This window comes from Pygoscelis adeliae, unplaced genomic scaffold, assembly GCF_000699105.1.
Source record: "Pygoscelis adeliae isolate BGI_AS28 unplaced genomic scaffold, ASM69910v1 Scaffold167, whole genome shotgun sequence".
NCBI lineage: Eukaryota > Metazoa > Chordata > Aves > Sphenisciformes > Spheniscidae > Pygoscelis > Pygoscelis adeliae.
Genome location: NW_008825428.1, coordinates 8137766 through 8149050, shown reverse-complemented (window position 1 = coordinate 8149050; position 11285 = coordinate 8137766). Strand labels below are relative to the sequence as shown.

The window sequence follows — 11285 nt, the reverse complement described above, 5'->3', positions numbered from 1 at the left end:
CAGACTTGTTGAAAAGTCTTTGGGATTATTTGCTTATGTATGGTCCAAGGCATAATTTAAGTCCCTGGTTCGGCAAAACTCACAAGCACCTGAAACTCCCGCTAAGATCAGTATAGCTGTAGTGCATGCACCAAAGGACTATACCAAATCACAGCCATGGTGACTCACACACAATGTGGGAGGAAGGGAGAGAGACTATTCTAGGCCAATTCAGTGAACCCTGACCATGAAATCTCAAACCAGAAAACAGAAAATGTTACCCGAGCTCACCAAAGTGCTGTACTTTCCCCTCACAGCTAAGTGTTACAGGACCCAAGAAATCAATTTCAGGTTTGAAATGTCAATTTAATTTATTTTTGCTGGATTAGAAAAGTATAACTAACTTCTATTTGTATGTAACATTGCTTTTTTCCCCCCTAGAACCATGCCACTTTATTTCTAGGATGGTCCAGAGGGGAAAAAACCCTATGATTCAGCAAAACACCTCATCACACATTTAACTTTAAAGATCATGTTTAAAGCCATTCCTGTCAGTAAAGTGCTTAACAACATTTTTTTGTTCGCTTTTTTGTTTAGTAAGAGTCCAATGCACTTAATCCTTTATGAAATGAAGGCCTAGGAGGTTAAGTGGTGCATGTAAGAAAGACAGAAAAGGACGTGGTTGGGCATAACATCAGGCTACATTATAATTAGCCACTAGACATGCTAGTTCTAGCTATAAAAAAGTAATTTAAAGTTATAAGCAAGACATTACATTCATGCCTTAGGGATCTCTTTTATATTTGGAATCACTATTTCAGCATCTAATCTCTCTTCCAAAAGCACTCTATTGTGTTACTAAATATAGCAGGAAGATAACATAAGGCAGCTAGAAGCTATTGTAGATTTGTCAATGGTGCTTTTAGTTATAAGCACATGGGCTTTCTATTTGTGTTTTTTCCAATGACAGACACACTGACAGCTTTAAGAAAAAACATCAACCAGAAGTTGACCAGAATCTAGTATTTGCCCTTGAAAAAAATACTATTTCGTTAAAAAATGTTGCTTTGTCAGGATTGTAAAAGAGAAATCACGCAGACAGATACATGCAGACAGATCTTCAGACACACACAAACAACTAGAAAGAGTTCCAGCCTCTGCTAGCATTATCTGGTGATGAAGTCCAAAAAGCTGAAAGTACAGGTTTGCTAATTTTTCTCCAAACTAGCTCTTGTACTTGACAGAAGATACTTCTTGTGCTGGTGGGTTTAGCCATTACTCAATAAAAACAGGGCTGTGGGCTAATTAAATAACAGCTGCACGAGTATGCTCTATTACTGTCAGCTATGAGAATGTGATACTTCACAGTCAAAACCAAACCTGTTACACAGACCGGCAAGACTACTAAGAGAGCAGATGGAAAAATTCCCACACCGTCTCGTTCATCAGTAACAGGCTTACGCAGAGTCCACACAACAAAGGTTTGCCAACATAAATATATTACAGTGCAAAGACAGACGCATCCTACTGATTGATCTTTTTCCACCAGCATGACCTCTGAAGAGATGCAACTGTTCTGGGAGCAGCCAGCCTTCACAGCTTGGTTTAGCTGTCTGAGGCTGTTGTGCAGCTCCAACAGCAGTTCCTGCCATCAGCCTGGACTGTGCCTGCACTTGGGGGCACTGGCAACTTAGCTATCACCGCAGAGGCCCCACAGACATGTAACTAGCTAAGTTCTGTTGTGGTTCTCATCTCCTAGACATCCAAACACTTGGTCACATCCAGTAACAAACCTCACCAACCTAATGTGGGAGAGGAGCATTAGCATCATTTACTAAGGGATAGCTTAGTGTCAAAAAAAGAAATAGCTGTGGTTGGACCAGACAATGTTTCACTGATCTCTTTAATTACAGGGCTGTTCCTCCTCCCACCCGTTACCCACTGGCACATTCACTGCTGACATGTCAGTCTTTACTAAGAGAACTGCAGCAACTTTCCCAGACTCAAAAACTGATGTTCAAGCCTGGCTGATCCCGTGCTCTGGTGAACAGTTGAGAAATGTTACCCACAGAATTTTATATTTCAGTGTTTAATTTGTCTCGGATCATCTAAGTATTCACTAACACTGCCAAATCAGAGAAACCAAATTACAAGAGCACTGCTGTGTTTTGCAGTTACGGCCAACTTTTATCTGCATTTGACACCAGGTTAACGTGGATTCCCTTATCAAGGAGTATTCTAGGTAAGAAAAAGAACAAATGAGAAATATTGTCTGCCATTTTCTTGAGCGCGGCTGTAGCAGACCTCCAAATAGCACTATGGTTGTGGCATGCACAACTGGACCACTAAAAGTTGGTCCTGAACCAGTCTCTGGTTCTTCAGACAGAATTCAAAGGTCATCTCATTCTTCCTCTCTTTCTCCTATTTACTGGAGACATTCTCAACAGAAACACTCCAGCTTTCTGAGAATTACGTCTAGCAGTCTGTGGCAGAAATCACCAATTCAGTATTAAGAAATATGAATTAGGTGCAAGAAGTCAAGAACACTGAATGCCTAGGCAGGATGAGTACCCATTTTGTTAAAGAGTTTTAAAACATTTATCTCTTTGCATGTGTTCTTATCCTCCATGAAAAGGTTGATCTTTACAAAGCCCAATACTATTTTATTTGTAAAAGTTATTAAATTTTATCCTTGTAAAAAAAGCTGTACTGTGTATCAGAGATCTTAAATTATTGAATGCAAAGAATTTCAGTGATATGCAGGGGAAAATAGTTACTTGTGTACTATAAACTTAGAAATTGGACAGAGGCATGGAGTAAACCTTTGATAAGGAGCAAAAAAATAAGCAGATTTTCCTGATCTGTGTGTATTCAAAAGACACACTGAGATTGCCTACCAAAGAGGAGCGGAGAAAAATTCTTTGAACTGTAAACTTTTTAGAGCTAGCATTCTTCAGCTTATTGAGAAGTTCAACCAGCTGAAATAAGAAATTTGACCTCGGGCACGTCCCTTGTTGTGGAGAACAAAGTCAATGACCACTTTAAAGTCGTTCTGCTGCTGACTCATCTTCTCTTCCCAAGCATCCACAGATATACCATGAGAAAATACGGCAGCAACTAACCACAAAAGATTTTGGGGCTAGCAGCTGTTAGCAAACCAAACCCTACTCTGCAGTTGTGGATCTGAAAATTTATAGGTTTGATTGAAAAGTGAACAAGCCTCCCGTGCTTTACAGTGCTGCTAAACGGCATCATCTTTGATCTAGTGCCTTAGCCGTACCAGTGGGACGAACATTTTTTGAGAAAAGGGTAACAGCCCAAATAGCTCTGTATTTTCCAAGTATGAAAATCATCCAGCTCAGTTTCTTTCAGACATATTCATTCCTCTAGGGCAGATGAGGTATTTTCTTTCACTATTTAACAGCAGGGGGCATATTCAGTGTATGCCAGCAAATTTTAATGAAATCAATGAAGTATCACTGATTTGCAGTAATTGAGAGTACAACCACGTGTTCTAATGCCAAAGAATCTGGGTATTTTAAAGGCTTGTATTGCCTTCCTTTCTGGGAAGGGGGGGCGTGGGGGGGAAATCAAAGTCCATTTGTTTTGTGGAATGGGGTTCCATCTAAGATAGGCAGGGACAAGAAAACACCTGTACAGATATTTAAAAATCCTGACATCTTTCTTTCTGCCTTTGTAATTAAAGTGTATTTTTTCTTGCTGTGCTAGCCAAATTTCCACTCTCTACACTCCTGTACAGGCTGTTCCCACCACTCTGAAATTGGAATGTAGCTAGTGTTTGGACACATCTTGTGAATTGATTTTGATCTAAATGATTACTAGATGCAAACATCAGAAGGCCTTTGGGTTCTGCATGCCACATAAACAGAACCATAATATAGGCACTAGAGTTGGCTGCAGAGTGCAGCTGCGTGCCATTCATTTACATGTGCTAAGAGGAATTTTTACAAGCTAGTTTTAACTGTGAATAATTTAAATCTGGGGCTAACATTACTGTGTTTAAATTGTCTTTACTCCACTGAGTGGGAACTGAGTAGACGTCTACTAATATTATATTCAATGTAACAGCTATGATTTGATAGGCATGCATGAAATGCTCATTATGGGACATTCTGAATGGCTTTTGCACATTGAGGATTGGATATAGAAAATCCATTTTTGTTTTGTTCCTTTTATCAGGCTGATTCTGATCAAAGTGCTCTTCAGCTGTTAGAATGGATCAGCTAAGTGTCTCACCCACAGAAAATCAGTCTCTAGGAGACTTCTCTAGGGGAAGGGTTTAGATGTTCCAGCTGTTGACTGTATTTGGAGGCAGGTCTAATCCATGAGAATCTATTTGCAAATTCACAAAAACCAGTCAGCCTTTACTTTCAAAACAAGTTTTACATGACATACCTCGCAAGAACAGGCATCGTCAGTTTGGCAAATGAGGAAACTGAGGCTCAAAAAGGTGAGACCTCAGGTTTTCAAGAGCAGCTGCTAACTTCAAGGCTCTCAACAAGTTTGTCTCCTAGAAAGTAAGAGCAATTTGGATAATGCTGTGGAAGGAGAATGCATTGCATCCATACCATTTCCCAAGAAAGCCCTCTAATATTAGTGGTACTGCATGGACTACATAGAAAGCGGACACTATCCCTGCTTATTAATGCAAACCTGCAACTCCTGTTGTGTTTTTTATTTAACTTGGTATTCAGTGTGAGATATATATATTCTCAAAGCCCACCCATCGTATCAAGCCTTTCAGGTAATTCATGAATACAGATACCTAGTTTTGGATTTCAGATGTGTTTTGACATGAGAACAACGATGCAGCTCGGGCCATAGTGCAACCGCAGTTGTTCTAGACACAAGCAGCAAACAAATACAAGCTTAAGAGACTAGGTAAATGCTGAGGGCTGCATTTTCAGCCCTAGACATTCAAGTTCCTCTTAGGTCCTTCCACAGAGCTGGACTCTAGTAACTGAGGTAAGATCACAAATAAGTTAGGTAAGATTCAGGTCCCATATACAGGTCTTCCAAATCCTTTTCTCTCTCCCATTTCTCTTTCCCCACATTTAATGTCCATGTCCTCACCATCCACCATCACCATTCTCAGCTCTTTTATTTCCATATACAAATATTTCAAGTATGCCAGCTTATGAATGATTGTCATTCAAAAGAATTATGACACTGGTTTTGCTCAAGTCAAACTTCAAATCTGCTGTAAGATTTACCATTAACCATTTATCTGGAAAGAGCATCTGAGAGTGATTTGAGAAGTATACATATTGCAGATTGGTGAAAAGAATCCAAAGGTGATGGGTGCATTGGCACGTCCTACAGAAACCAGTGGCATTGTTATTTATTGTGCAAATATATAAAAGACTATACTGTACGAGTTTTAGTAATGCCAGACACAAATCTTTTTAACTAGACAAATGCATTCTTGTGTTTCATTACAGTCAATATACACCTTTAAACACATTTGCTTAAAGCTACTGGAAAGAACAAGCCAGTTAAAACATTTTGCCAGCCCTGTGAAAAAAGCCAGCATGCTCACAAGCCATGTTTTTAAGCCTATGCAAAACTATCATAATTGTCATTACTGCTATATGGCAGAGGTAATGAAGTGAAGGCAAACAGGATTTCAGGCACCTTTGGCAAGCCAAATATTAAACACATATTAGAATTATTCAATAATTACAGTATCAAAAAAAAACCAACCCAAAGAAATAGTCTTACTTCTACTGCACAGCCATGATGTTTGTGTGTACTTTTCTCCTATGGATGCACTGATGTCAGATCACAATTCTGAAAAACAAATAAAGCTGGTTTTCTATATTCTCTATTCTGCATTTCTACAAATCATGTTGCCGCCCCCCCAATTAAGGAAAGTTAGACTAGATGCTCCTTCTTTACTGAGAGGACTTAATGCTGCGGCACTTACTGCTAGCAGAATCTAGGTCCTGGTCAGTCTTAACTAACAAGGAGTCTATCGCAGTAGCTGAAACATTTACAGAGTCTAAATATTTTTGCAAAAACTTTTAGGATTAACTTTCTACCATTTTCCCAGCAGCCACATGTATATATAGTAGACACGCAACTGTGTTCAAATCAAAAAGATCTCCTAGTTAGGCAGTAACTGTCTGACTGCTGTGCACAGCAAAATTCTTTAGGGCAAACGAGTCTCTTGCCACCAAACGCTTCTGTCCTCAGTGAAAGTTCGGGTAGATGCTTCACCCTCAGGGCTGGGGACTCTCTCTCAATATGCAGACAGCAGATCCACTCCACTAGACACTTCCTCCTCTAGGGAAGGTACTTTATAACTATTATGCACCGATAGGCTGTTGACAAGACCGAACTAGTCAGTCATGATCAGATTGAGATGGAAGTTACCTACTTCTTCTGAAGTTACTTGCAGAAATAAGGAGATGGAAAAGATCAGCTAGATCCTCAGTTCTCTCTACAATTTTTGCATTATATCCATCATTCCAAACTTCTAACATTATGGAATCTGAAGACTTTTTCTCTATGAGCAGAAATATCCTGCTATGAATTCTGAAATTAAGTTCTAGTAAGTTTATTGTCAAATTCTTTACAAGTAATTTATGTTTAATGTTTGCATACACATTTTGTTTTAGCTCTTTGCTAAGAAAATATTTATTAGGCTTGGAAGTTTAACATAGTAAATCAAACACTTAACATTCACTGGACTTCAAACATAGATATAAAATACCTTACAAAATTTTTAATGGAATTACACAAAGCAAATGCACAGGGTTTGTCTGTTTCTACACTGAATTAATCCCAAGCCAAAACCAAAAAATAACCCCTAAAAGATCACAAAAAAGGCATGATAGATGGCATTTTTGTCATTGTTGCACTGCTATGTAATAAGCCCTTTTTACAAACATTTACTTAATGTTAAAAAAAAAATCAATTAAAAATGTATTCCATCTAACAGAACTATTGGATTAACAGCTGATTTTTAACTGACTTTACACCATGAAATTCTATTAATAGAGGTACCTTAGTCACTTAGTTTAAAATATGGAGAGTAGAGATAGAAAAAAAATTAACCTTTAGTAGTCTTTAATATAAAATGCACTAAGTTTTCCAAAATAAGAAAATTATGACACACTAGTGCCAATTTATGCTGACAAAAGCTGAAATCAGCTTCTTTCTAACTAAAATTCATTTCACAAAACCTTTATATATTACATGAATATTCAAGTAAACTATTTAAAAATATTTAAAAACACAAAAACTGAATTATACAGTGTTTCAGAGAAATGGTTAATTTGGGAATGCTGTAATGTCCAACTATATATATAGATTTTTTTTTCTTACTTTTAAGACCATCATGATACTACCTGATATTGCAAGAAATCCTTGTCATTAACATTTGATATTTTTCAATGTATAACTTAAAAAAAAAATTTATAAGGATTTAACACATCACTGTGTACTTTTTCATCACTGTTTCCGTGTACTGTGCGACACTGAATCACACTACTGGCTTCCCTTTGTAAAGTGCTGAGTAACAGCCAAATTACATCAGATTTAACTGGAGATGACGGTGCTCAGTGTCTTGCAAAAAATCACCATTAAACTGCTATAATCAAACAATAAAATAATAAAAAAAGTTCAGCTGAGTAGCGTGTGTGTTCACCAGTGTCAAATCTCCAACAAAACCCTGAAAGACTAACAACACTTTTCTTGCAGGCTGTATTCTTTATATCCATCAGCTGCAAGGACATTAAAATATTTTATTAATGATTCAAACACTGGACACCACCTCTGGCTGAAGGTGAGTTGCTCACTAGTTTTGGTCAAGTGGCTTTTGGGAAACTTTCAGAGCAAAATAACCCAATAACAGGAAATTGGAATGGAAAATGCCAACCATGCACCGTTATATTACTGCAAGAATTGAGTAACACATGCAAGACAAAGAAAAGGTCAGAACATACCAAAGTAGCAATGGTTAAGAAGTTAGTAAAATTTTCACAGTGTTTCATACAGCCTTTTACTTTAACACAAGTGCATCACTTACCACCACTATTGCTCAGACATTTTAAAACATCTCTTGGCCATGCAGATCAGTTTGAAAAAAAACATAGCAAATTACACTTCTTAGGCATTTTTAGACATTAAGTACAACTTATAATTTTATTTTAATATTCAGTCTTATCAAACAGATGCTTTCAAGATATAATCATTCTAAGTGTTGGGCTTTAACATTCCTTCCAATTTTGTTGGATCCTGAGCGCTAAATGCCCAAAGAGCTGGCCAAATATACAAAGCTAAGCTTTGTTCAAATAGCCAAGTTATTACATAAACAGAAGGTATAGGGAATTTCTTCTTGGCACTCCTAAATTTCTTCCTAACCTTGAGATGATCCTAACCTTGAGATGGTTGAATTTTATTCAGTTGTTCACATACATCTTTGCCTCCTGGAAACATTACTCTACTTGAGTGATTTATGAAGAAGTAGAACTAGACTCAAGAACACCACTGACTTTTTTTTTTTTCTTCTTTCTCTGTCCAAAGAACAAAATATACATTTTTTCCCCACTTGGCAAATTCTATTTGACGCCACATCACCACCACTCAACATTAACTCATAAAACAGAGACTTACTCCACTGTCAGACACAGCAGGGGAAAAATGTCCAGAGGATAAATGGGAGGCTCTTTATCAGATATAATTGCTTGCTCATAAGGAGAGAATCCAGCTTCCCCTTAGTTATTCTTTCATAAATTAATAATTTGTTAAAATCATAGTCACAAGAATTTTAGCTATTACACAAAATTCAAGTTTAAAAAAACAAGAATAAATTAGTTTCAGCCTTGTAAACAATTGTTCATTTATGTAACATACTTGGGGAAAAAAAGTTCCTCTATATAATAAATCAGACAGTACAAGGCACACATCACACTTAAGAATCCAAAGCGATAAAACCAGCAGATGCCTTCATCTTCTTTGTTCGCTGGTGTAATTGTGCTATAGACACTGTAAAAATATGTAGACTTTTGTTTACATTACAGTCATTTGAAAATATTTCATGACTGTGCTTTTTCTGGTAAAATATTTGTGCTATTTTACAGTACAGTATGATTTGAAGCTCTTGGAATGAATCTTCTCAAATGTTCTCTACAAAGCTGCCAGGGAAAAGGCCAGTTTTTCCATTTCGTTGCAGAGTGCCTTTGAACCAGCCATCCTCACGTTTTTTGTGTACAAAAACAATGTCACCTTCCTTAAGTTCAAGTTCTGCTTCACTCTGAGGAGGATAGGACACCACAACCCTGTACCTGTGTAATTAAAAAAAAACACCTTTGTTTAGGTTCTTTTTTTTTTTTTTTTAAACCAATGCTTTTTAAAATATTCTTGTGCGTGTTAAAACTTATCAAAACAGGAAACTGCCTGGAACTGTTTACTGAGTATGTAACAACTTAAAAGTTAAGTACGTCTTGAACAGACAATAACAATAGCAATGTAATGAATTTAAGTCAAATGTATGCATCTCCTGTCAAGTTTTTTTCACTAAGATCCCTGTAAAAATACATAAAATGGTTAAATAACAGGAGAAAATTGTAGACATATTTTTGGATATAAATTTGCAGACTCTTCCAGCTAGCGTGACTCAAAAATAATCAAAGCATTCGCAGCAGTAACTGGGCATAATTTTACGACTGTATGTTTAATATGACATTATCCCAGGGAAGACTCTTAAGGAAAGGCACAGAACAAAAAGGAACAACTAACAAAACGTATTAATTTGCATTGCTGTTTTAAACTATTTTCATTTATCTTAGAAGCTTTTCAGGATAGAACGCATGCCATCCTATTTGGACACAGTTGCACAACTTGTGCACTACTGTATTAAAAATAAACATTTTTAGAAGTGGTCAACTCAACAATTTTCTTAAGCACCTGATTAAAAAAAAAGTATTTTTTCAGTTTTTCACAGGAAAATCACTTTTCAAATATGAGCACATTAAAAATAGGCTACAGTCTTCTATTTTTAAATATGCATAACACCACTCAATCTCTTCTACCATAGTTTGAGTTCACATCAACCTAAAATTTAAATGTTACAGCTCTGTAGACAATTGTGTCAACTTCTTGATCAAGTTTTCTGATAGATATTATAACTCAAGTTTCTAGTTACACAACCAGTAATGTCTGCATGTTAAAATCAAATAGAATCCATGGCTGACTGTAGAATTCAAAAGCTTCTCAGCTTAAGAGCCTTAAATGCAGTGCTAGGAGATCTGTTGGACAAAATCTAATTTCCAGTTAATCAGAACACTTTGCACTCATGAAGATTATATATTACTTAATAGGTTAAGAAAATTATTATCTTAATAATCTTAAGACAATTTACTAACTTAATAGATTAAGATAATATATTAACAGTCTGATGAAAGCACAAAATAACAGGGTACTTCTAGTAAAGGATGGAATACCGACTGTAGCTCAATACACACATAATAATACAAGTAAATTTTGTAATACTGAAATGGAGAAAGAAACTGTATTATAGTAGTACGTTTTGCTTAAGACATGTAAACCAGAAATGAAGTCTGTCCATATAGTTAGAAGTATTCAGAAAAGAGTAGCAGCACTGTGTAAATAATTAAAAGTCTCTTGGGAAATCTATGTATAGCAAATTGTATTAGGACTTAATCACTTGTCAAATGTTATTTATTAGTGACTTATAAACTATGACTTTGTTTCAGTTATGACAATCCTCAGATTTCAGAGCACTGGAATTATTAGATTCATGCTTCATAGAAGTTACCAAGCCAATTACAAGATTTATCAGCTTCAGAATGCTCCTCATCCAACCTAGGCAGCATAGTAGATGCCTGCACTAAGTTCTACTGTGGGCCACTTGGATTTTAATGCTGACTTAGGACATACGAAGCAAACATTTTTCATAGACTGTAAGTTTAATTAAGACTGTAAACTATGTGAAATAAAACAATAGCCTTTACTCAGGCAGGACAAGATAGTAAAGGATAAAGAACTGCAATAAAGCTATGAAGAAATTCTTCTATTGTAATAAACAGGTTGCTTTCAGGCTGAAAATTAACAAGCACATTACCTAACATACACACAGCGCTAGTTTTATCCAAAAGAAAGCCCTTAACAAATGGGTTTCAAGAAAGAATACCTACCTTTCTTAGCTTGCATTCTGCCAAATGCTGGTCCGTAAACACTTGACTTGAAATACACTTGGTTTCAGTTTCTAATGCTGTCCGCCAGTAACCTCTGCGCACTCCTGCATTGATAAGATTAGT

The 11285-nt window shown here is 36.5% G+C and overlaps 1 protein-coding gene across 1 annotated transcript in view; it reads right to left on the bottom strand.

Annotated features, from left to right (window-relative positions):
* Positions 1-8056: 8056 nt before the first annotated feature.
* The window catches only part of SH3RF1 (SH3 domain containing ring finger 1), a 91083-nt gene continuing 87854 nt past the window's right edge, over positions 8057-11285 (bottom strand). The window contains 1 exon segment of the mRNA XM_009330706.1: positions 8057-9290. Within this exon segment, the coding sequence (XP_009328981.1) occupies positions 9122-9290 (169 nt within the window). The 3' untranslated portion in view covers positions 8057-9121.